Genomic DNA, 26,193 nt, shown 5'->3' with positions numbered 1-26,193 from the left:
CACTCGAGTCTCTTCCCCCCCCCAGATGTTGCGCCAGGTGCGGCAGGCCCCCCCCTGCACCCCCCACGCTACGCCACTGCTCCCACCACAAGTCTTCAGGACAGCCTTCCGAAGGCTGGCGGTGGGAGGAGGTCTCTCCGCCCCACCGCCAGGCTTCGGAGCATCCTTCCGCTTAATTCCCAGCAAGCAATTAGCAGGCTCGCTCCACCTCCTCCTCCTCCCGAGTTTGCTGCTGCTGCTGCGCGGCTCTTTTCCTCCACCGACGGCGCGCTGCGCCTTGGAGAGGTTCCCGCTTCCTCGAGGGGGGCCGGCCAAACGCACCCCCCAAAATGTTGCGCCCGGTGCGGCCGGCACCCCTGGCACCCCCCACGCTACGCCACTGGCAACTGGTGCTCCACTAGTACATTAAAGCCTCATTCATACATGCATATGCATAATTCCACTTCTCTACACCTGATGACTGTCTGCTGAATATGCGAACTGACTCTGGGGGAATGTGTTATGTTTAAAGTCATACAAAGAGCTGTAACACCTCCCCTTTGGGATGGTCCAACATTTGGGATTTTGTAGTTTCGAAGGGGGGAAATGAAGTTGGGTATATGATAGAGGCACTGTACTCTTTTCAGCACCAGCTAAAAAACATTCTTGTTTTGAGAAGTCTACTCGGATGCTAACAAAGTTGAGGTGAATTTTAAACTGCTTTAGTGTTTTCACTTTTTATACATTTTAAGTATATTTTTCTTTATTTTATTGTTTTACCTTTTTGTGAACTGCTTTGAGTGTGTGTGTTTTTATTTACAATCAAGCAGTGTATAAAATTTATAAAATTAAATAAAAAATGATAGAGGGGTATAAAATTACACATGGTTTTGAGAAAGTAGGTAGAGATAATCTTTCCTTCCTCTTTAATAATACTAGAACCAGTGATCATCCAATAAAGTAAGATATAGTAAGAGTAAAAAAGCACATATTCCCGTTTCCCGAGTGCTAAGAGCTCCTAGAAATGGTGCTGAATCAGAAGAAGGCATCTTTGAAAGGTAAGCAGATGGGGGCTTTCCTCCCCAATACAATGCTGTGCTAGGAATAGAGGTTTGCCTGAAGAACAGATAATGTTTTTCCTTTTCATCACACATACTCTCCAACATTTCTCTGCTGAAAACAGGGACGTCCCATTCCAGAATGATAATTTTACTATTTGTACCCAAACCATCTGACTGGGTTGCCCCAGCCACTCTGGGCAGCTTCCAACATATATAAAAACATAATAAAACATTTTTAAAAACCGTCCCTATACAGGATTGCCTTCAGACGGCTTGAGGGTCAGATAACTCCATACCCTCCAACATTTCTCCAGTGAAAATAGGGGTGTTCTAAGGAAAAGCAAGACATTCTGGGATCAAATCAGAAACTGGGACGGCTTCTCTAAATCAGGATGTCTCTGGAAAATAGGGACACTTGGAGGGTCTGCATCACAGTGCTGTACTTGGAGCAGGAAAATCTGTCCTCCCAACACAGTGGTTTGATGGGGAAGAATCACCCCCTTCTACACTATTGTTTGAAAGAAGGATGAGGCTGTGGGGCTGTCTGAGTGAATGTGGTCCGTATGTGTGTTGTACACACAAGAAAGTGTGTATTAGCCATGCCCATCACTGGCATGTGATTCTCAGGGCAGTGACTAACTTTGCAGGCCTTGCGCTGCAAAGGTTAGGCACCTCTGTTCTAAAAGGTTCTGATAGTCTCTCAAATAATCCTTGCTCTAATGCTCTGGATTCATTCCTGCCCCTCAAGCAAAATATGAAAAAGAATACTTGCAAAAAGCAAAATTAACTTGAAACATTACCAATAGCATCCAATATACAGTCTCTTATCCTTTCGGACTTGAAGGTATATCTGAGCCATTTTTTCCTTAACCTCAATGTAATACGGCTGGCATGGTGTGACATTCCTCAGCATGGTTAGGGCTGAATCAACTTCCCCTTTGCTGAGAGCCAAATCTACATTAGCAACCATGACGCGGGTTTCTTCTGATGTCCCATTAAATTCAATAATGGCATCTTGCATTATCTTAGTAGCTTCATGCTAGAATGTTAAAACAATACATGGAAATTTTTCAAAAACTTAAATGCTACATAGAAAAGGTAAGGCTACTGCTGCTGCTGCTGCTAATAATAATAATAATAGGAATTAACATTTATATAGCAGTTTTTGAACACTCAAAACCCTCCATATACATTAATCTAAGTCAACTTTATAACAGCTCTGTAAAGCAGATCATTATTACTATCACCATATTGCAGAGAACTGAAGCTGAGAGTGGTTTGATGAGTGAGTTCATGAAAGGCAAAATTTGAACTGGAGACTTCCTGTTTCAAACCTCAGCTTTAACCTATTATTTTAATCACTGTATTCCTTATATGCTTTTCCTTAATACAAGGCAAATTACTGATCTATTTTAGTTCCATGAGCAAAGGCTCAAATATTCAGAAAGAAATCATTTGACTCCCTCGCATGATGGTGAACTCTCCTTCACTGGAGGTTTTTAAGCAGAGGTTGGATGGCCACCTGTCATGGATGCTTCAGTTAAGATTCCTGCATTGTACAGTGGTGCCTCGCAAGACGAAATTAATCCGTTCCACGAGTCTCTTCGTCTTGCGGTTTTTTCGTCTTGCGAAGCACGGCTATTAGTGGCTTAGCGGCTATTAGCGGCTATTAACGGCTTAGCGGCTTTAAGAAAAAGGAAACAAACTCGCAAGACGTTTTGTCTTGCGAAGCAAGCCCATAGGGAAATTCGTCTTGCGGAACAACTCAAAAAACGCAAAACCCTTTCGTCTAGCGAGTTTTTTGTCTTGCGAGGCATTCATCTTGCGGGGCACCACTGTAAAGGTAAAGGGACCCCTGACTGTTAGGGTCCAGTTTGCGGATGACTCTGGGGTTGCGGCGCTCATCTTGCTTTATGGACCGTGGGAGCCAGCGTACAGCTTCTGGGCCATGTGGCCAGCATGACTAAGCCATTTCTGGCAAACCAGAGCAGTGCACGGAAACGCCATTTACCTTCCCGCCAGAGCGGTACCTATTTATCTACTTGCACTGCATGCTTTCGAACTGCTAGGTTGGCAGGAGCAGGGACCGAGCAACAGGAGCTCACCCCATCGTGGGGATTTGTTTTTTTTAAAAAATGATATTCATTAAAATTTCAGAGAAAATAATTACATAAAAACAAGAAATACAAAAATAAAAGACAAAACTAAAAATACAAGAAAAATATAAAATACAAATACAGAATAAAAAAGTAAAAACACTTACAAAGGAAAAGAAAAAAGAAAAAAATGAATCAATCTTTCCATGCCTTACATTCATATCCTTGTTTCCCTGACCTCCTCATATCTCCCTTTTTTGTGTTCCAATTCAATTAGTTAATTCAGCAATTTCTTTCCCTCTTTATTTTCTCCTAATCCTTTAACTTAATATAGTATAACTTTAAATTTTCACCTGTTATCAATCCATTTTTATACACCTTTATAGCATTACTGCTTAAACCACTTAACTTCATTCTAACATCATTCTAACATTCATTAATTTTACAATATTTCTGTAGATAATCTTTAAATTTCTTCCTCCATCGTGGGGATTTGAACTGCCAACCATCTGACTGACAAGCCCTAGGCTCTATGGTTTAACCCACAGCGCCACCTGCGTCCCATCTCCTGCATTGTAGCAATCTGCAATTCTATGGTTCTATCTAAATTGCTGCTTTTTGAAATGGGAGTTCCAAAAGACAATGGTATAATGCGCTACCTGACGCAAGTCCTTCCCATTGTGTCCTGAATCTGGTACCAGTGAATGGGCTCAGGACAGATAAGCCCATTAGGTTTTGAATAAAACTGCAGGATCTGATTCAACCTCTTGCAGAAATCATTTCTAATAATCTTCTCTTCAAAGAACATAAAAGAACATCTGAAGTTATGTAATTGCTAGTTTCTCCAGTTTATTTTTGACCAGTTTACTTTTAAAATGAGTGAGTTAATCAGGTTTGCTCTTTACCCCAGAGGGTCTTGCTTCCTTTAAAAATATTATACATTGCATTTAGTGAGCAGATAATATATAGAACTTCTTACCAGTTCCCCGTTGAATCGAAGAGCTTCAGCGAGTTCCAGATAGATGGAGACTTGTTCACTTATAACTATACGGGGGCCCTGGCCTTTCTTAGCTTCCCCTTTCATTTGCGGTAAACTGATAAGCATTTTTAAGACTTTTATGGCTTCAGGATACTCCCCAGCTTTATTCAGTGCTCTAGCCCTGATGAAGTGATACCATGGAGAATAACGAAGCTGCCCAAAATATGAAAAAAGTGACATTAGTAAGAACATCCAATGCAAACTTCATCCTAAAATTTTTCATCCTAAAATTGCTTCATAAATGAAACTAAAATAAATAAAGAAAACATAAATAATAAAGAAAACATAAATAATTCATAAATAAAACATAAATAATGAAACTTCATCCTAAAATTGCATGTGTGCTGGTCACATGCACGTAGAGTAACAAGGAAAAGGCTTGTAAGCTTGGTCCTCACAAGCAGACCCACAGGCAAGGCCAGAGTAAAGACTGTTCTCACAAGCATTTACATTGTTCCTTTTGGGCTCCATCTTACCTGAAAATTGTAGCTGACTCCTATTTCAAGTGAGTGGACACATTCTTTGATGTTTCCTTGAGAGAGGTGGATCTGGGCCATAAGAAGATTGGCATCTGTTGATGTCGGATCCAATTCTAAACAACGCTGCAGAGTACCCTGGGCAGTTTCTAGTTCTCCTGCAAAATAGCCTAACATGTTGTTTTGCTCTCAACATGCCATTTTTTTTACAAAAACCAGGTTATACTTTACTTAATCTTATGTAGGCCTTCCTGAGCAAGCACAACAGCTTACTAACTTGATCCCATGCTATTCAGTGTGGTTAAGGTGAAGACAGATGGAATATTTTGGGAGCAGTAGTGAACAATGGTGATTATAATATGTACTGTTTCGTCTCCCGAGATCTGAAAACTCGGTTCTGCATGTCTGTAGCATTTTCAGTTTGAACTCGAGTAAAAACAACCGTGAAAGGTGTATTGGTAGCTTAGTTCCTATGATATGACCAACCAACTCCTGGAGCAGTTTTGCAACTGTTTTATAAACATTTACAGGTTTTGTTTTTAATAAAGCAAAGGATAATTTTGTAAACAAATATACACATGATTTTTTTTAAAAAAAGTAGATAGCCTGCTCAAAAGCATGAGGAAGCATGACTGATGGGTGAACAAGCATCTTATATAGGAAGCTGCTGTACATCCAATCAGATCAATGGTCCATCTAGCTCAGTACTGTCTGCACCAGGCTTCTTCAACCTTGGCCCTTCAGATGTTTTGAGACTACAGTTCTCATCATCCCTGACCACTGGTCCTGCTAGCTAGGGATCATGGGAGTTGTAGGCCAAAAACATCTGGAGGGCCGAGGTTGAGGAAGCCTGGTCTACACTAACTGGCAACAGCTCTTCAGGGTTTAAGATAGAGTTTCCCCCTCAGGTATTGAACCTGAGACCTTATGCATACAAAGCAGATGTTCTACCACTGAGCTACAGTCCTTACCCAAATGGCATACATAAATACCAGATTAGCTGGAATGACATGCAAATTGCAAAGATGGGATCACCCCCTGAGTGCTCTTTTAAATACGGTCTTCTTCATATTTATGGTTCGTGAGAATTGAGATTTGTGCCATCGCCCCTCCAGTAGTGCAAGGTGAGCTGGGAGCTCTCAGTTGGGAACTGGACCAACCCCATTTTTAATGTGATTTTGTTCTCTTGGGGATTGCAAAGTATAGTGTATAGCTCTGACTCTGCCCCTTTGTCTTTGATCTTTGTATCCCCAAGTCAAGGATCAGAACCATTATTGATTCTTAGCTTAATAATGTAGCAGGAAACCACCCCCAATCATTCAGTTTGTACAAACTTCACACACACTCACACACTACATATGCTACGCTTCTGTTATAAATTCATAGAAAAATCAACCATACATCGGATTTGCACTGTTCCACTTTTATTTTACTCCATGAAGGAAGGACTACAAAATGGGGAAGGTTTGATACAGGCCAGCCATAATCCCTTGAACATCCCAGCACATCCACAGGAGCCCTGCCCAGTTGCTATGCCAACCCTGATGGTCCTAGACAGAAGACAATCAAGGTCACAAAGAACTTCCATATGGGAGTGGATTCAGCATGGACTGGAGCAAAGGACAATGATCAGATCTTCCCTCAGGGGGCAGGAAACTGCAACTACCTTTTCTCTTCTGAAAATGACTCATGGGGAGGGGGAGAAGGGAACCAGCCAGGTGACAGGACACTCAGGTTACCACCACCACCACCCCTCCCTCAACCCCTCCTTTCTGTGATGTATGTATGATGTTTCTGGGGGTGGTATTGATCTACAGGGTGGGAATTTCAAAAGTTTTTATAAGGCCTTGCACACCATTTTTCTGTGTCCTTTCCTCTCTCCTGCAAGTGAGGGGAGCACCCTGTTGCAACAGTTCAATAAAGGCCAAGCCTACAGGCTGCTGTTTTGCTCCAATTTACTCTGGTTGGTGTCTTTGTTTTTGTCCAAGGGAGACCTCGGATTTTTCCGGTAACAATAAGAAGCTTGGACTTTTTAATTCAGTTGCAGTTAAATTGTTTTAAACTGTTTGTAATATTGTGTTTTAATTGCTGTAACCCACCCTAGGAACTTAAGGTGAAGGGCGGGAAGCAACAATAATAGTCAAAAGCTCATTCCCTGCAAGCAACTCCCAGCAACCTAAAATCCAGAAGCATTTTTTACTTTTTTTCTTGAGGAGACACTCAGAACTCAATTTACCTGATAAATATTTAACCTGTGCCATTAGATAAAGAGGCTCGATCATTCCAGGGGTGGCTTTCACGAGTGGATTCAAAATTATAGTTACTTGCTTAAGAAGTGAAGATAAAACTTGACCTGGTAACCGAGGCTACGGAGAGAAAGTGAAATGGCATTATTTTCCAGAAAAATAAAATACAGGGTAAAATTAATGTATTTGGTAAACAATCCCCAAGTCTAGCCCAGGGGTCAAGGTACTTGTGAACTTCAATCTGCCTACCCATTGCACATGATTTCTATGAATATATCTGAGTGCTTTTGGGAACATTTATGTACAGTGGTGCCCCGCAAGACGAATGCCTCGCAAGACGGAAAACCCGCAAGACGAAAGGGTTTTCCGTTTGCGAGTTGCTTCGCAAGACGAATTTCCCTATGGGCTTGCTTCGCAAGAAGAAAGCCCATAGGGAAATCTCCGGGGACCTCTTTTAAATGCTGGTGGTGGGGAGCAAAGCCTCCCCCCCCCTCAGGCCTTCAGAAGAGGTCCAGGAAGGCCGACGGGGGCCGAAAGGCTTTGCTCCCCACCGCCAGCATTTTAAAAGCAGTCCGGGATAGCAGGGAAGCGCTTCCCGCTATCCAGGACGGCTTTTGAAGGCAGGCGGGGGGAGCAAAGACTTTTGCCCCCCGCCGGCCTTCAGAAGAGGTCCTGGACCTCTTCTGAAGGCCGGCGGGGGGCAAAAGTCTTTGCTCCCCCCTGCCTGCCTTCCCGGGGGCTTTTAAATCGCCCCGGACAGCGGAGAAGTCCTCCGCTGTTCCGGGGCGATTTTAAAATGCCGCCCGCCAGCATTTTAAGATCGCCCAGGACAGCGGAGAAGTCCTCCGCTGTCCCGGGGTTTTTTAAAATGCTGGGGGTGGGAAGAAAAGCCCTTGCCCCCCCCCCAGCCTTCAGAAGAGGTCGGTGGACAGACTGTCCCCGGACCTGGTCTGAAGGCGGTTTCCATAGGAACGCATTGATTGATTTTCAATGCATTCCTATGGGAAACCGTGCTTCGCAAGACGAAAAACTCGCAAGAAGAAAAAACTTGCGGAATGAATTAATTTCGTCTTGCGAGGCACCACTGTAGTTCTGCTGCTATCAGTAATTGTTATGCAGTGATTCATTATGAGTTATTGTGTTGTCATTTTTAAAGGGTTTTTAAAGGGTTGTGCCTTTTTAAAGATTCTTTTTAGCTTTATTTGATTTTGTCATAAACCACCCTGTGGTTTGTGAGAAGGGTAGTATATAAATAATTCTGGGCACCCCACAACTGCTTGGGTGAAGCGGGGAGAAACAGCAGGGCAGCTGGAATGTAGCTAGCAAAGGAAACAGAAATCTCACAAGCATCAGACTGGGAAAGATGCTTACTGAGAGAAGTGGTGCTTCTGTGAATCCTAGCACAGTTTTCCTGCCTCGTGCTGGTAAATAGAGAGAGGTTGCAGTGCTCATGGTCAGGATTTTGGTTGTTGTGGGACTGCTATCTTTGCAAATGCCTGCCTCTCCCAGCTCCACAAATAACTCTGCTCTGGTACAGTCTACTTTTGTAGTGTTTGTACAATCTTGCTTTGCGTAGCATCCTGAAATGGTTTTAAATTACTGACAAGAACAGGAAATTTTAGGTATACCTGAAAAATAAGCAGGATGGCATCCCACACAATCACATCCTACTTCAAACATTGACTATAAATCTCCAGCTCTCTCCTCACAAGCAAATCCATCATGTAAAAGGCTGCCACCTTTCAACCCCCAATAAATCCTACTATTTAGCAAAATGGGGAGTGCAAAACTCAAGTTTCTACCTGCTTGGGACAGAAGACCAAATATTCTTTCACAATTTCAATCATAAACATGGGATTCAGCTTTTCATAGTATTCAATGCTTAGAGGAAGTCCATGCAAAGCAGAACAATGAAGTTCTGCAGCTTCGTTGAGAAAGACACAGGCAGCCTGATCATTGTTTTTCCTTGAAGCAATCACACCTTGAAGATAAGCTAGAAGCTGTGAGAAAACAGCACACAGAATTTTTAATGAACAAGAGATTTGTTTTAAGTTCAACCCAAAGCTTCCCTTCAGATAATCTACGAGAATGTGCAGAACTGCAGATGTACAAATAAACTAGGGTTTGGGAACTGGGAGGGCAGGTTCATCTCTCTCCTACTTCATGTGTGGAGAGGACCCACCCAACCCTTCTCTTTCTACTTAGGTCATTAGCTCAGGCTGGATTTTAACTCAGGAAGCACCTAAACTTGCTTTGTTAAACTAGTTTCAATCATGGTCCTCAAAATGAATTAAAAGCATCCCTGCGTTCTTCTGATCAAGGTTGGCAAAGACTGTAGAGGGAGATACGGTAATAGACACTTTCCCAGTCCTTAGAAGCTGATATATTTTACATCCACACAATAATATATGGCGAAGTCATGCAAAAGTGCTAAACAGCAAATATACTTATGGATTTATCATTATGCACATAAATGCCTTTATTGTACAGCAGCCCACAGTGCCACCTAAGATGCAGAAATTATTGTGTGACAAGAGTACAATTTGATGGTTTGCAAAGCAGGCATTGTATCCATCCAAAAATAGCAGAGAATGTCTTTGCCACTAAATGTTATGGGGAAATTAAAACTCTAATAATGTACCGGGAAGACTAGCTGAGTGGCATATTTTCTCTAAAAGAAGCCAGGGATGAGAACAAGGTCATTCCCTGCCCCACCAATTAGGGCATTCCAGCATTCCTTTACATCATGCTGCATTTCAGCAAACTAATGTGCCAAGCCGAAGATGTGCTGGGAACAAATGCAGTATTAGTTATACAGTTATAGTTATGGTAGGACTTCTGAGCACAGCCAACAAGAGCGCTGAAATGCAATTGAACAGACTTCTACCCAATAAAACTGGTGACCTGAGGTAGGTGGGGATTAACATGAACAATGGCATTCTTTGGCCAAATCCATCCCAGGGTCTGTTAGCTGCCAACCCTTCTGAAATTTTTGGAGCCTAGCAATATTACGCAGGGTGGAAAATACAGAAGAGACTGCAGTGACCACTGCCTGAAGAAACACAATTACATGGGGTTGGGCAGGTGTTCACCTGCATTTGACAATTCATGGTAAGCGTATACATAAGAAATCAAAGGAAATAAGTGTAATCTAACTGCAGATTTTCCCGTAGACTGCTGAACTTCCTTTAGAAACTCCAGTTGATTCTCTGCTTCTTCTATTTTCCCTCCAAGCACCTGGCACCATATAGATCCTGAAAAGTAATTATCAGCAATAAATTACATGTTCGTAAGTATGATTAAAAGGGACGCGGGTGGCGTTGTGGGTTAAACCACAGAGCCTAGGACTTGCCGATCAGAAGGTCGGAGGTTCGAATCCCCGCGACGGGGTGAGCTCCCATTGCTCGGTCCCTGCTCCTGCCAACCTAGCAGTTTGAAAGCACGTCAAAGTGAAAGTAGATAAATAGGTACCGCTCCAGCGGGAAGGTAAACGGCGTTTCCGTGCGCTGCTCTGGTTTGCCAGAAGCGGCTTAGTCATGCTGGCCACATGACTCGGAAGCTGTACGCTGGCTCCCTCGGCCATTAAAGTGAGATGAGCGCCGCAACCCCAGAGTCGTTCACAACTGGACCTAATGGTCAGGGGTCCCTTTACCTTTAAGTATGATTAAATGTACTTTGAATTACAACCACAAATGATAAATTCTAAATCGCTAAGGGGATGAGGGGTCATATTGGGAAAGTATCATGAATTTGAGTAGGGTACAGCTGTGGCCTCGCACCCAATTCTACCTTAAAGTGCAGCAGCTTCTTTCTGTAGTGTCACAGTTAAAATAGCCCCTTACAATTGGACTTAATTAATTCTGATTTTGACCCCATCCTCCTACCTGCTGAGTTATATGAGAGCAACACTGGGACTAAGAAGCAGGAAAGTGACAGTCAGTCAGTTCCACTCCCTGGATTTGTTGGAAGAAAGTAGGCAGGTGGGGGTTAGCTAAGGGCTGGCTGAGCTTGGTGGGGCAGAGCCCTATTTGCTCTAACAGACAAGCCTCCAGTGCAGTTCACTAATCTTATTAACTGTTTGGGCAGTCTTGAGCTCGAAGTTGTTGCCAATTTGCATATTACTGCCTGTAACAGCTGGGCAGGTCTGAGCTAGAGGCTGCAGCCAAATTACATATTACTAGCTTCAAGTCACATGTCCCTGCCTGGATGAATCACACTCTTTACACACACTGAGCTCTTCATTAAATGCTAGAGACTCATTCCAGCCTTTCTCCATCAAAACTATAAAGTGAGAAAATTCTCAGGAGAGACTGCTATGGTCCTAACAAGATGGTCTGTGTCTAAGAACATAAATCTTTCTGGGTAGTGGATCTTCTTTGCACAGTGGGTGAGCAAATGCATAACCTCCTCTGCCTCCAGCACGCACATAGTGTAGCATCTGATGTGAAAAATCCTCATGTAAGACTGTATGAATAAGGGGACAAATTGGTTCTTATGCCCCATTTTTCTGAGGGAGAGAACTATCAGGCCAACACACATATGGCCCCACACACTGAGCATCCCATCAGATGTCACTATTGTATATAGTAGATGACAGATGTGTATCCACTCCTCCAGAGTCCAGGTAACTCCATGCACCAGACCTAAAAGTAACTTGAGGTTGGCACACGGTCCAAAGGTTTTTTTTTATTAGATTGAAGAAAGACAGATACTAAATTAAAGTAAACTAAAAATAAATAAATTCTTAACAGCCCACCTGTCATTGAATCTGCAGTGTTTTCATTCAACTCTGAGGCTTTTGCATACCATTCAGATGCTTCCTTCCAACACCCTTGAAGGATTAGCAGATATCCTAACTCATTCGCATAATGTGCATTGCTAGATATAAGGTTGCTACCTGAGTCGTTAACAAACTCATACACTTCCCGGAGGATATTTTGATTCTTCCCGCACTAAACAGAACATAATTTAAAGGGCAAAAAATTAATGTCATGCTCATGAAGCACATATATGATCAAAAATGCCATGTGGTGGGATGGAAGTATTGAAAATGCATAATTACATTTGTTCATTATGTGTGTGGGGGGGGGGACCTAAGCATTATCAATTTATACAGCTAACTAGTAAATTAGATTTCCCCACACATTTGTAAGGCCTTCTTTGGCAGGGGGCACCCACAATATTTCAAATGGGGAAGGCACCAAAGATAGGAAAGAAAACAAATTATTACTAAGCAAGATAGGTCATAGTAATGGTAAACATGCCCTTACCAGTCTGCTGATTACAAGGATTTTTTGAAGGTGAAGTTCGGATCTTTGGGGCTCCTTCAACTCCAAAGCAACAATAAATTCTCTAAGCATTTGCAGTGCCTGCATTAAAAAGTTTAATATTTTAAAATCAGAGACACTGCCACTGATTTTATATCTAATACACTGAATGGCATAACAAGTAGGGAGTTAGCCAAAGGTGAAAAACTATGTACATATTTTAAACATAAGAGTTAGGCACTTGATTTTAAAAACAAAATCTGGGATTTTGAGTCCAATTCTTCACATTATGCTACATATTAGTATCTATGAAGCAAACATATCCTCAAGTATAGATATGCTTAATATAAAAAGTACACAAAGGCAACATTACTAATGATAAGCTTCCCATCAAATCATTGTAGGCAAAGAGCACCATGAAGACTACGTTTGTTTTAAAATTCTAGGACACCAATTTTATATTCCAAATGTCAAAAAATATATAACACTCACCAAAACTTTATTCCCAGTAATAGCAAGATGATTTACAACCATGTACTGGAGTCCATCTATATCATTTGGATCCTTGCTTAGGATTCTTAAACAAGAATTTGTTCAAAAGTATTAAGAGAGAAAAGTAAATTATAGCATAAATGACTTATTTATGCTATTTTAATTTCAATTATGCCTATTATTGAAAGAAAGAAAATCTATTATTAATTAAAAGCTACATACTTATTGCTACAGAGTCACACTCAGATAAAGGAGAAAACAAGTTTAAGGTTTAGAAAGACAGGATTTATCTCTTAATTTTAAAAGACAAATTGGAGAGTGGGAAAGATTGTTTTAAGGGGGAAATGGATTTTGTGACATATCAACATCGGCTGAACGTGGAAAGAGTTAGAAGACTTAGGAACACCAGGAAGGCAATGAAGCACAGAACACGGTAGCCAACAGTCTGTAATTGTGCAGGTACTGGGGACACCTACTGGCCATTATGTTGAACATCCATAAGAATTAGGATTATATTTTAAATAACCACTTTATAGGGAAAGAACCAAAGGTCAATGGAAGAGCACAAGCTTTGCATGTAAAACATTCCAGGTTCAATCTCTGATATCTCTAGGACTAGGAAAGACTCCTCTCTGCCCTCCAGATGCTTTCACTGACAGCTCTCAGCATCCCTGACCACTGCCATCTCTCCCATTAGCCAAAGACTTGGAGAAGCAGATATGTCTCCTGCTGCCAGCCATGAAGATCCTGAGACTCCCTGGTGAACCTGCTTCCAGAGGATTCTCCAGAAGAGCCCTCAGAGTGGGTTCCAGCCTGAATGCCAGCAGATAAGCCCCTGCTGGAGTCTAAGGGAAAACCAAGCCACCCACTATCCCTCAAAAGGGCAGATGCCTCAAGATTCATACCCAGCCTGCAGGGTCACAACGAAGTATGTGCCTGAGATTCCAAAGTCACCATGCTAGTCAGGAATACAGGACTCATAGTGAGAGGCAGCTTCCTATACAAAGGTTGGCCAACCTGTTTACAAATGAAATGGCATGTTTCAATTTCTTCCGTTGCTGAAAATCATCTCCTACCGTTTACTTTCTTCTGCAGTTTGCTCCCAGTCCTGTGATGCTAAATGTAGTCTCATCTTGATGACAATGGCTGGTGTAAATAAAGGGAAAGTAACTACTAACTGGCTAATTATTTCCAGAGCTCCGGAGTAATTCTGCTGCACCATGAAATATTTTGCCTACAGAAAGTGGGAAGGGGGGGGGTGAGGAGAGAAAAAATATGTATCATTTGAAATAGGTACTTGAGTGGATGTATGCCACCGCAGTCAACACAAGATATATACCACTTTCTGTGGCCAGTTCATAATGGAATCACATCACATTCACCTATCCTGGATTTTGCCAGCAAAATCAATCCAATACAGTTTTGTAGTCAGAAGACAGCTACCCGGTGAGAGATGCCTATGGCAGAAGTTTCATTTTTTAAAAACAAGTATGGTGTACACATGCTGTCATCAATGTGGCAAATAAGAAGTGGAGTTTCAGTCAATCACATTTTATTCTTTTAAAGAATAAATAAATAAATATATTATTTATATCCCCCCCCAGCCAAAGCCGGGCTCAGAGCGGCTAACAACAGTAAAATAATACTGTTTTTAAGAGGTTTTTAAAATGTTTTTGTTTTATCACTTATTTGCCATCCTGGGCTCCTCTAGGAAAGGTATTAATAAAAATAATGGCAGCCCATTTTTTCATCATGGCCTTATCAAATGATATTTTTAGAACTAGATGAGTTATTTTGTTGGTAATGTTGGCTTGTATGTTTCTTGGTTAAAATGTGATATGTTTTAACTGCTTTAACTGTGAGAGTTTATGAGTTTATATTTGTACATGGTTCTAAACCATTTTAAGAGGCAACTTTGCTTGAAGAGTGATCTAAAAGTCTTTTAAATAAACAAGCAAATATATAATCAAATGACATTTGGTCATCTCTGTTCTACTCAGACCAAACCTCCTAAATTTGACTTTGTAGGATATATCCAGGCGATCTGACATAGAGTTAGTGACAGATATGACCACAGATTTTAATGGGCTTCAGTGCAGCTAGCTCTGCATAGGATCAAGTTAAAGGATTTTGGAGTTGGATTTGCAGTACCCCAAGGTTTCAGCCTCCAGGGATATAGTTCTAACCACTTGGTTATCCTGTCTAAAAGGAGAGAGAGAGAATGATAGCAAAGCTAAAAGGAAATTATCTACCTTTCCCATCATCCCAAATATTTCTGTATTGTCTTGAATCCCTTCATCCAAATATTTTATAGCCTTCTTTGCAGCATGAGCTTTGTCACTAGTAACATATATCCATCCTTTCAAAACTAGTCCCTGCAGAGGTGGAAAAAACAAACACCTCCTCAGCAAAGTAATGAAACTCTTCAATTACAGCATTAGTGTCAGGGTTACTTCCAGATCCTAGCTCACAGAGGATCACGCTAGCCAGCGATCGTTAAATAAAAGTCTTTATTGAGTTACAGTCTCCATTCTCGAGCTGCTGCGTGCAACCCTACGTCTTATGCTTAGATCGGCGAAGCTCCGTCTGAGTCTCCGCCCCTTGCGCACCAACTTAATATCCTAGCCCTGCTCCACCTTTTCCGCCTGACAGTTCTCCTCTGGGTCCCTCTGCCCCCCTGGGTCTCTTCCTTCCGGGATTCTTCTGACGCTGACCCCCCTGACTCTCCTGTCTCCTTGCGCCGGGCTTTAGGACCTGGCTCCCTTTCCGGGCTGCCTACTGCGCCACCTTCCTGTGCATTTGAACTTGGCGCGCGCGCCCAACCTTCCACTTTCCGTCTAACCGTCACTTCGCTCCCCGATGAAGGTGTGGCCACTCCTGACTCGTGCCCTCCCTCCTGTTGCGAGCTGCCAGCGCTTGCTCCCTGGCGCTCTTCCTCTTTCCTACTCTCTGGCGGTGACGTTGGTCCCGATCTCCAACTGCTCCCCTCTGAGTCCCCTCTGGCTCTTTCTTCCTGGGGTGTCCCCCTAGTCTCCCCCCTTGCCCTGGCCACTGGTGCTCCTTTTTGTGAATCTTCTGATTCACTGGAAAGACTCGGAGATCTCGGGTCGTCGTCATCACTCATCCTTTCTTCTGCCTCCTCCCCCTCGCTCTCTGTTTCCTCCCTTGCCCTCGCCTCTGCTCCTGAACCCCTGACATCCATCCCCCCCTCGAAGCCCCCTCTTCCCCCCTCCCCTCCTTCCGGTGCGGGAACTGGGTGCTGCAGTGTCAAGGGGACGAATGTCGGGTACAGTTCGCTTCCCGTGGCGGGCCTCCATCCGAAGTCTTCCGGTTCTTCCTCCCTGCTCTCGTCGACGATGGTCACCTCTGCTTCCATCTCTGTGCCGCCGTGCTCGAGACCCTGGTCGTCCCCGAAAACGTCCATGTCCGTCTCTCCCTCGCTTCCTTCTGGAGGCGTTGCTCGTCCTGGACCCTCAAGCCACTTCCTGCGCCACTGCTCCTCTGGTCGATCATCCCACCAATACGAGGGTTCTGAAGCAGATCCCGAGGGCGACCCCTCCGGGGAACGGGCGTCTCGTGTCGGTTCCTCATCCGAGTCGAACCCCCGGAACGTGCTGGCTGAAAGCGTGGGCGTGAAAAGCCAGTCGTCGAAAAAGTCCGCTGGCATTGGCCTATGGGGGAAGAGGGCATGAAACTCTTCCTTGAGCAGAGGTTCATCTAAAGCGTAGCCCGGCACCCAGCTGTTGGCACTGGCCGGGGTGCCCTCCTTAGCGAGAAGGTATTCTACCCCCTCTTCCCCCCATCTGGAGTCCAAAATCTCCGTGACTTCGTTGAGGCGCACCTCCTGTGCCACTCCCCGTTGCCTGGTTCCCTCTCGGAGCGGACTCGGCGCCGTTCCGGGTTCCTGAAACCTGTGCGGTGCCTTGTAGGGAGTGAGCACCGATCTGTGGAACACCGGATGCATTCTGGAACCCTCCGGAAGCGCCAGCCTGAAGGCCACCGGGTTGACCTGCTCTTCGACTTGGTAGGGCCCCAGTTGCTTATGCCCTAGTTTCTTCTTGGCCAACGACCTGGCCGGAACTGCGTGGGCTGCTAACCAGACCCAGTCTCCCACATGGATCTCTTCGCCAACCCTTCTGTGTTTGTCTGCCTGCACCTTGTATGCGTGTTTGGCCAGCTCCAGGTGCCGCCGCAGCTGATCGTGGACCTCCTGCAACTCCGACGCGAACGCATCTGCTGTCTGCGGCTCCCCCTCCACCAGTCTTTCCAGTCCCAGGAAGGTTCTGGGGTGCCTCCCGTTGTTGGTGAAGAACGGCGTGACCCCCGTGGACACGTGCTTCGTGTTGTTGTAGGCGAACTCGGCGAGCGGCAGGTAATCCACCCACGTCGCAGGCTGTTGATTCGCATAGCATCTCAGGTACTGCTGCATGATGGCATTGACCCGCTCCGCTTGCCCGTTGGTCTGCGGGTGTCTCGCCGACGCCAGGTTGATCTTGACGTTTAGGAAGCCCATCAGCTTCTGCCAGAAATTCGAGATGAACTGCCACCCGCGGTCGGACAGAATAGACCGTGGCAGACCGTGAACCTTGAACACGTGGTCTATGAACAGTTTGGCGGTTTGTTCCGCCGTGGCCACCTTCGCACACGGGATGAAATGTGCCATCTTGGAGAACAAGTCCACCACCACCAGCACGGCCGTCTTGCCCCTCGAGCTGGGCAGATCCGTGACGAAGTCCAGGGCGACTCTCTCCCATGGCTCGACCGGAGTTTGCAGCGGTTCCAACAGTCCGGCCGGCGGTCTGTGCACTGGTTTGGCCCTCTGGCAGGTGTCGCACCTCGCCACGTAGTCCGCGACCTCCCCTCTCATTCCGGGCCACCAGAAATCCCTGGCGACTAATTCCACCGTCTTCTCCTTGCCAAAGTGCCCGGCAGTGGGCGCGTCGTGCAGCTGATGCAGTACCTTGGCGCGAAGTTCGTCTCCCGGCACGTAGATGGCCCCTTTGCGGATGAGCAATCCATCTCTCAGCTGGAACCCGTCGGTCGCTGCCGTGCCCCTTTGCATCTCTGCCATCTTTGCTTGCGCGAAGGAGTCATTCTGCAACGCTCGTCGCACCGCCTCCAGGTCCACTGTCGCCGCAGCACACGCCCACACTGTTGGCGCGAAGATGTGCATGGCGGCCGCTGGCGTGGCGTCCTCCAGATACTGTGGCTTACGGGAGAGCGCGTCCGCCATGATGTTGGTGTCCCCCGGGACATACTCTATTCGGAAGTCGAAGTTCGCAAAGAACTCAGCCCAACGTATCTGCCTCTGGTTCAGGAACTGTGCCGTGCGCCAATGCTCCAGATTCTTGTGGTCCGTGCAGACCTGCACCGTGTGCTTGGCTCCAATCAGGAAGTGCCTCCATGCTTTGAACGCTGCATGAATAGCCAGCAACTCCCTGTCCCAGATGGTGTAGTTCTGTTCAGACTTGCTGAGCTTCCTGGAGTAAAACGCTCCGGGCCTCCAAACCCCCTGCGGGTCCTTCTGCAGCAGGACTGCTCCGACGGCCCTGTCCGAGGCGTCTGTTTCAACTCTCATCGGCCTGCTGGGGTCGACATGAAGCAGCTGTTCCTCCGACGCGAAAAGACGCTTGAGTGCCTGAAAGGACTGCTCCGCCTGCGCTGTCCAGATGAACTTCTTTTTCTTGGAACTGAGCGTGTCCGTGATGGCCGCTGTCTGCATAGCGAAGCCTTTGATGAACTTGCGATAGAAGTTCGCGAAGCCGACAAACCGTTGGACCTCCTTCCGGTTGCGTGGGCTTTTCCAATCCAACACCGCTCGAACCTTGGCGCTGTCCATGGCGAGCCCCTTGTCAGACAACTTGTAGCCCAGGAAATCCACCTCCGTCACGTCGAATTGGCACTTCTCCAGCTTGGCGTAAAGCCTATGTTGCTGGAGCCTGCTCAGCACTTCCCTGACGTGTCTGTCATGCTCCTGCTGCGATTCCGAAAAGATCAGGATGTCATCCAAGAAACAGACGCACGTCTTGTAGAGGAGCCCCGCCAACACGTGATGCATGAAAGCTTGAAAAACGTGGGAGCCATTTTGCAATCCAAAAGGCATAACTCTATATTCGTAGGTGCCCAGGGGCGTGAACATGGCTGTCTTCCACTCATCTCCTTCCCGCCTGCGAATGAGGTTGTACGCCCCTCGCAGGTCCAACTTGGTGAACACGCTGCCCTTGCGTACTTTTGCGAGGAGGTCGTCGATTCGGGGCATGGGGAAGTCCGATGGCTTGGTGACACTGTTCAAAATGCGGTAGTCCACTACGAGTCTTTTTTGGGGCGTGTCTCGCTTCTTCACAAAGAATACAGGACTGCCCCCCGCTGCCTGGGACTCTCGGATGGAACCGCGCTTCAAATTATGATCTATGAACTCTTTGAGTTCCTGCAGTTCGTCTTCAGACATGGAATACAGCTTCCCTTTGGGCAGCGCCGCCCCCGGCAGCAGGTCAATTTTGCAGTCATATGGTCTGTGGGGGGGTAGCTTGCCTGCCTCCTTCTCGCAGAAAACCTCCAAAAATTCTGCGTACTTGTGGGGAATCGCTTGCAGCGTGCCTAGCAGCAGCTGTGACTCCTCTTGCTCCCCTTCCTGCTGGGGCATGATGCAGTGTTCAGCACAAAAGGAAGAGCCGAAGGTCAGCTGCCTCTGGTACCAAGCCAGCGTCGGGCTGTGCTTGTCCAGCCAACTCATGCCCAATACAATAGGCGTGTCCGAGAGTTGAGTGACGTTGAAGCTGATGATTTCCCTGTGATTTCCAAGCCGCAGCACCATAGGTGGCGTCTGCTTCACCACTTGCCCCCCTAACAGCTCCCTGCCATCCACCGTGACAACCTGCAGGGGCAGCGTGGCAGGCAGCAACTGTATAGCGTGCCGGTCGACAAAGTCCTGCCCTATGAAGTCTGCATTGCTTCCCGAGTCGACAGTGATTGGCACGTCCATGGTGATTCCATTGGGTAGCTGGAGCGATGCGGTGAGCCTCACTACTGGCTTGGGCGGGAGGGGGTCCATGGGCGGTAAAATCTCTGGGGACTGCTTCACTGACACGTCTGGCTGGGCCCCAGTGCCTCTTCCTCCAGCCAGACATCGTCGTTTCCCTGCTGTGGTTCTCCGTGCTGCGTTGCTGCAGTCACCATTGCTGAGGCTGCAGTGTGCTTGTGGAGCCTCCGGGGACACTCTTTCGCCATATGCCCTGGATCCTCGCAGATATAACACTTCCTGTTCCCTCTAGGAGGCTTCGCTTTCACTGCTGCCGGTGCTAGGGCTCTGGCTGCTGACTGAGCCCTTGCACTCCCAACCTCCATCGGTTCCACCCCTCCCCCTGTTGGAGGCGTGGATTGCGCACGCGCTGCTTCTCTGGGAAGGAAGGAGGAGCCCCTGGCTGGTTCACGCCCGCTGCGCCCTTCGTCCCTGCTCCACGGACGTTCTTCCAGCCGCACCCCCACCGCCAGCGCCCTCTGAACGATCTCCTGCGTGGTCCGGGGTCTCTCCCCCCTCGCAATCTCATCTTTAACCGAGTTGTGCAAGCCCTCCCAAAAAAGGTCTCTGACAGGAGCCAAATCTCTGTCCCATTCCAGGGCACTGACCAAAGCGAAAAAGCGGGCATGATACTGCCTTACGCTGGCCCTCCCTTGCCTTAGTCCATGCACCTCCTTTCGGGCAAGATCCACGTCAATGCTTGATAAAAAACAGCCATCCATCGCTTTAATAAAGGCGTCCGCATTTTGGAGCGCAGGATCCTTATCTCTCCACAAATTGCGCAGCCATGCTTTTGCGTCTCCATGCAAATGGGACATGATGAACCCCACTTTCTCTTGTTCATCTCTAAAGTCTTTGTGCAGTAGTTGCAGTGCACACATTACGTCTGCTCTAAAGTTGGGGTACTGTTGCAAATTCCCATCGAAGTGCGAGACCAGACCGCCTGTGCGTCTCCCCAACCCAATCCCCTCTGATTTGGGTGTCTGTTGCCCTTGCTTCGTAAGCACGTCCAACCTGACCTGGAGATCCCTGTAGGCGGCAGCTGCTTCCTCCTCTCTCTTCCTGGACGCCAGCGCCTCGGCATTCAGTCGTGAAACTGCTTCTCTGAGTTCCGTTATTTGCTGTTCGGCCGTCATATTGTCTGCCGTTCGTGAGCTCTCTTGTAGGCACCCGCTTTCCCTCCTCTCCGCGAGGCCGTGGATGCCCACAATTTGACGAGACGGAGCTTACTGTCAGGGTTACTTCCAGATCCTAGCTCACAGAGGATCACGCTAGCCAGCGATCGTTAAATAAAAGTCTTTATTGAGTTACAGTCTCCATTCTCGAGCTGCTGCGTGCAACCCTACGTCTTATGCTTAGATCGGCGAAGCTCCGTCTGAGTCTCCGCCCCTTGCGCACCAACTTAATATCCTAGCCCTGCTCCACCTTTTCCGCCTGACAGTTCTCCTCTGGGTCCCTCTGCCCCCCTGGGTCTCTTCCTTCCGGGATTCTTCTGACGCTGACCCCCCTGACTCTCCTGTCTCCTTGCGCCGGGCTTTAGGACCTGGCTCCCTTTCCGGGCTGCCTACTGCGCCACCTTCCTGTGCATTTGAACTTGGCGCGCGCGCCCAACCTTCCACTTTCCGTCTAACCGTCACTTCGCTCCCCGATGAAGGTGTGGCCACTCCTGACTCGTGCCCTCCCTCCTGTTGCGAGCTGCCAGCGCTTGCTCCCTGGCGCTCTTCCTCTTTCCTACTCTCTGGCGGTGACGTTGGTCCCGATCTCCAACTGCTCCCCTCTGAGTCCCCTCTGGCTCTTTCTTCCTGGGGTGTCCCCCTAGTCTCCCCCCTTGCCCTGGCCACTGGTGCTCCTTTTTGTGAATCTTCTGATTCACTGGAAAGACTCGGAGATCTCGGGTCGTCGTCATCACTCATCCTTTCTTCTGCCTCCTCCCCCTCGCTCTCTGTTTCCTCCCTTGCCCTCGCCTCTGCTCCTGAACCCCTGACAATTAGTATGCCAACAGAATGTCAATTTAATAGTTCCCATGCAATTACTTTTTTCAGATACAAAAGTTAAATGCAATTAGAAACCAAATATATAAGAAACCTTAGGACACTGGTGTTTTCTGATAAAATTTGTTATAAGAACAAATACCATCCTTCTGCCAAGACAATTCACATTCTGTTGTTTCACCACCAACTGAGCAGGAAGAGTGTGATACACGTTTGGAACACACTGATAATTAAGGTTGTAGGTTTTGTATTTAAAAGTTCTCCCTCTCCCAGAACTAAGATTTGAGAAGCTATTGGAGCCAGAGACCACAAGATTCATTGGGACTTTGAATGATTACAGGAAGCAATCTATGAAGAACATAGTACTGTGAAGACCTCTACTGAAACAGAAGCAAAGCTTTCATTCCCCCACATTACCAACCCCTGCACTTGCTTCCCTTCCAGCATCCTCAGATCCAAAGGATACTTTCTAGAATTCTCCTGCATCCTGCTGTCATAGAATTATAGAATTGTATAGTTGGAAGGGACCCTGAGGGTCATCTAGTTCAATCCCTGCAATGCAGGAATCTCACCTTAAAACATCCACAACAGATGGCCATCCTACCTCTGCTTAAAAACCACCAATTAAGGAATGTCTGTTCCGATCAAATAAGGGGTGCTTTCATTTAACAAACAAAACCAATTTTAATTTAATTTGCGTTTGTACCAAAGTGGAGAAATCCACTTTGTGAGATTTGGCTTCATCACTTTCAGTTCAATCATGAGCTGTCTAGTGAAACTAGGGTGATGACAGTTAAGATTTTTTAAGAATGAAGGACCTGGTATTAAAACATGGAAGTACCAAGTTGTTATCCTCCTCTGCACACTTACCAGGGAGCTTGCATTTAACTCACTGGGAATTACTGCTGTGTATACGTTTATAAGATAATGCAGTTTATCGACTGATTCACGTTGATGTGAAAGAACAGGTCTGATTTCATAATAAGCAAAGAGAAACACAGTGAAGATTAGGTAGTACACTGGCCCCAGTTCAGAAGGCTGATCACATATATTTCAGCTGACTTCCTCAACTGAACAGATGGTTGGCACTGTCAGCTTTGCCAGCACTGAACATCTGTCACAGTGGGAAGGGTGAAGGAGATGTCTAGAGTCACTCTCTGGCCTTCCTGAAACAGAAGTGCTGGCAGTTTGGTGCTGTCAGAACTGACAATGTTTACCATCTGTTTGGTAGTCGGTACACATTCCAGGGTGACTATGCATACAACCTTGAGTGCTGGATGCAGATATCTCCCTGCTCCCAGCTCCTTTTTGTGTACTTGAGTCCTTCTGATCCAGAAGGGCAATGCATGAGGAAGGCTGTCTTTGAACAAGGATGACACTTGCAAGAAGGTTATAACTATGCTTTTCTGGCTTACATTCTATGAAGTATTGAATAGGTCTGGCACATTTCAATGTTCAGTGAATAGCCTGATCACTTTACCTCTCTTGCTCCATTAGACACTTTCAGCATTTTGTCAACATACTCCTTTGCTTTATCATTTTTATTCAGGAGCCACAGAAACATTCCAGCATAATACAATGCATTACTTCCGGCTGTCTTCCGTGCTTCCTTTAATTTGGTTTCCAAGTCCAAAAGAGCAGAAGTATCTGAAAGTAAACAGGATGGGTAGTGGTATATGCTACCCTTGTTATCCACTTGTCTGGTTTTCACGTATCACACAAGATACGCCAACAAATAAGCTCCTACGGGTGATTCAAGGAAAACAATTTGGGGAGGAAAGTTACATCATGAAGTGTGCAAGGTATGAAATACTTAGAGAATTGCAGGTCTTTTTTCATGTTATGTTCTAAATGTGAAAACTGTTTAAGTCAAATTGCATTTGAAACTGACGGAACTTCTAAAACTCTAGGTCTTGGTTGTTATTCCCAAAGTGTAGTTAATTTTAAGTGTAACTAGCAAAACTGTGCACTGAAGTTTTACATTTCTTTCCTGGACTTGTGTCTTCTGCCAACCTTCCATACTCAAGATGGCAGGATCATACCCTCTTTTTGATTTATTTATTTTTTTTACATTACCCTTGCCCTCAATTTTTGTTTGATTGATTTTAATACTGTTATTGGAAACACCGAATCTCTCATTTCTGACAACTTGTGATGAATGGCACAAAATGTATTTAATAGCACAGAACTTACCAACATTTTCACATCTTTTGTGCGCATAAATGAGACCCAGGAGGCAACATAAGGAAACATCTACATGGCGCTTCCAGGCATTCTCTAGTAGTACAATGCCTTCTTGAATTCGGCCTGCAAGGATGTAATACAATTGACTCATGGGAGTGCCAGATTTTTATGGTGGGTTATCAGAATGGTAAAACAATACCAGAGATATATGCAAGCATGGTGCGCTTTCTGTTTTCACTTCCACACCTCAGTCTGGGGTGAGTTCCTAATGTGAAACTTAGTGTTTCCTAGCCTTTGATATGCTCAGGTGTCATCTTTTTTAAAACTTTCCAGTTCTCAAGTTACCTTGGTATGCAGAACTCAGATGCATTAAAAAAAACACCCTCATTTAGCTCAATTAGGCTTTTACATTGTATTTTGTTTCTAGAAAGATGCACTTTCAAAGTTTATTGATTTAAAGTATTTACCAAGAAGCAATGTTCCAAAACCCTTGAAAAACAACAGCACTGGATCATTAGCATGTTTTGCCAGTTCAATGTTTGTCACTTGAACAACATAGTTGAAGTATTTTTCTTGAGCATAGTATAGAATTTTAGCCTTGAGGGGGAGAGAAAGAGAAAATCATTGCTTGCTTGCTTATTATGCATTTCATAAAAATTATATACCAGTTTTGTAAAATTCCTCAAAGCAGTTTAGAAAAAGAATAAAGCAATAACATTATTAGTAAACAATTAAAGCTTTCAAAAAATTAAAACCAGCAATAAACTAAAAACACACCAGCATTCTAGGTAACTGGGCAGGCTTGACCAAACAAATATGTTTAGTATGTGCTAAAGTGTACAGTGAAGGCACCTGCCTAGTATCAATAGGCAGGGAGTTCCAACGTGTAGGTACAGCCACACTAAAATGATGATTTATTACAGATGTGGAATGGGTATTATGTGGCACCTGTAACAGTGCTAGTTCCCCAGACTGTAGTGGTTGAGAAGGCAGATATAAGGTGATCTCACAGGTTTCAAGTTATTATGGGCATTATATATTAACAGTCCTAACCCTGTAGAAAATTGACAGCCAATGCAGATCTCCCAGCACAAATGTTATATACTGGCAAGGTCTCACTCCTTTCAGCAATCGCAGTGCAACATTCTGCACTAACTGCAGCTTCTGGTTAATTACTGTTTCTAATTGAACACACCGCCCTATACTCGGGGGTCTCAGGGTTGGTTTCTGCTTGAATCCAAGGTGGTGGCTATGGGAGGAGCAAGACCTTTCTGTCGCAGGATCAGGATGTATATGTGTGCCAATAAACGGTGTATCATAAATACAAGATACAATTCTTGGACCTCCCTCGATAGGGCGGGGGAGAGGAATGTGTGGGCATGCAGAACAGTCAGGGTCACATATAGTCTCTGCTTAAGAAGAGGGGATGGGAAAGGAAATGGGTTTGCTCCCGAAATTTCTCAGAATTCACTTTGTCACTTTATTATTTTATGTATTGCAATTATATACAGCGCAGTGGTGCTGGAGGAGACTCTTGAGAGTCCCATGGACTGCAAGAAGATCAAACCTCTCCATTCTTAAGGAAATCAGCCTGAGTGCTCACTGTAAGGACAGATCCTGAAGCTGAGGCTCCAATACTTTGGCGAAGAAGAGAAGACTCCCTGGAAAAGACCCTGATGTTGGGAAAGATGGAGGGCACAAGGAGAAGGGGACGACAGAGGACAAGATGGTGGGACAGTGTTCTCGAAGCTACCAACATGAATTTGACCAAACTGCGGGAGGCAGTGAAAGACAGGAGTGCCTGGCGTGCTCTGGTCCATGGGGTCACGAAGAGTCGGACACGACTAAACGACTAAACAACAATAAATACACCGCGATCTCCGCTGCCCCACAGGCCAAGGAACCCAAACCCTGGGTAATCGCCATGGACCGCTGGAATCCCGCCCCGCTCAGGTGGGGAGGCTCAGCACAAGGGATACAGGGCAGCGCATGGTGCGCGCAGTGCCCCCTCTCCGCTTTCTCTTCACAACAACCCTGTGAGGTGGGCAAAGGAGGGGGCGGGGCGGGCGTGAGAGCCACTCGGTGAGCCGTCTACAGGAAAGGCAGGAGTTTAAACCTCCCACGAATTAATAACGGGGGCCTGCCACCAGCCACAGCCAAGCCGTGAGGCGGGTTCTCCCTCCCTTTGGGGTGGGAAAGGGAGTACCAGGGCTTGAGGGTCTTCGTCAGCCATGGCCGCCGACAGCAACCGCCGGGGCAACGTTCGAAACGCCAACCGCCACAACGGCACGCGCCGCCTTCCCTTCTCAAGACGAACACCTCGAGCAGCCAACCGCCGCCCGGC

The 26,193-nt window shown here is 46.0% G+C and overlaps 1 protein-coding gene across 2 annotated transcripts in view; it reads right to left on the bottom strand.

Annotated features, from left to right (window-relative positions):
- The window catches only part of TTC21A (tetratricopeptide repeat domain 21A), a 38,855-nt gene extending 12,680 nt beyond the window's left edge, over positions 1-26,175 (bottom strand). The window contains exons 1-15 of one of the 2 annotated variants that reach the window (XM_082192162.1): positions 26,056-26,175; positions 24,317-24,446; positions 23,859-23,972; positions 23,146-23,312; positions 14,909-15,031; positions 13,733-13,890; positions 12,657-12,741; positions 12,168-12,266; positions 11,654-11,849; positions 10,054-10,151; positions 8,700-8,897; positions 6,888-7,017; positions 4,652-4,809; positions 4,116-4,328; positions 1,841-2,079 (exon numbers count right to left, since the gene is read on the bottom strand). In XM_082192162.1, the coding sequence (XP_082048288.1) occupies positions 1,841-2,079; positions 4,116-4,328; positions 4,652-4,809; positions 6,888-7,017; positions 8,700-8,897; positions 10,054-10,151; positions 11,654-11,849; positions 12,168-12,266; positions 12,657-12,741; positions 13,733-13,890; positions 14,909-15,031; positions 23,146-23,312; positions 23,859-23,972; positions 24,317-24,446; positions 26,056-26,082 (2,135 nt within the window). In that variant the 5' untranslated portion in view covers positions 26,083-26,175. The remainder of the gene's footprint in view (positions 1-1,840; positions 2,080-4,115; positions 4,329-4,651; positions 4,810-6,887; positions 7,018-8,699; positions 8,898-10,053; positions 10,152-11,653; positions 11,850-12,167; positions 12,267-12,656; positions 12,742-13,732; positions 13,891-14,908; positions 15,032-23,145; positions 23,313-23,858; positions 23,973-24,316; positions 24,447-26,055) is intronic. The other variant, XM_082192161.1, reaches the window with a different exon arrangement.
- Between the last annotated feature and the right edge of the window lie 18 nt (positions 26,176-26,193).

Source organism: Podarcis vaucheri (genome assembly GCF_965113315.1).
Source record: "Podarcis vaucheri genome assembly, chromosome: 12".
Classification (NCBI taxonomy): domain Eukaryota; kingdom Metazoa; phylum Chordata; class Lepidosauria; order Squamata; family Lacertidae; genus Podarcis; species Podarcis vaucheri.
Note: the sequence above shows the minus strand (reverse complement) of the source record. Positions and strands in the feature narration are given on the sequence as shown.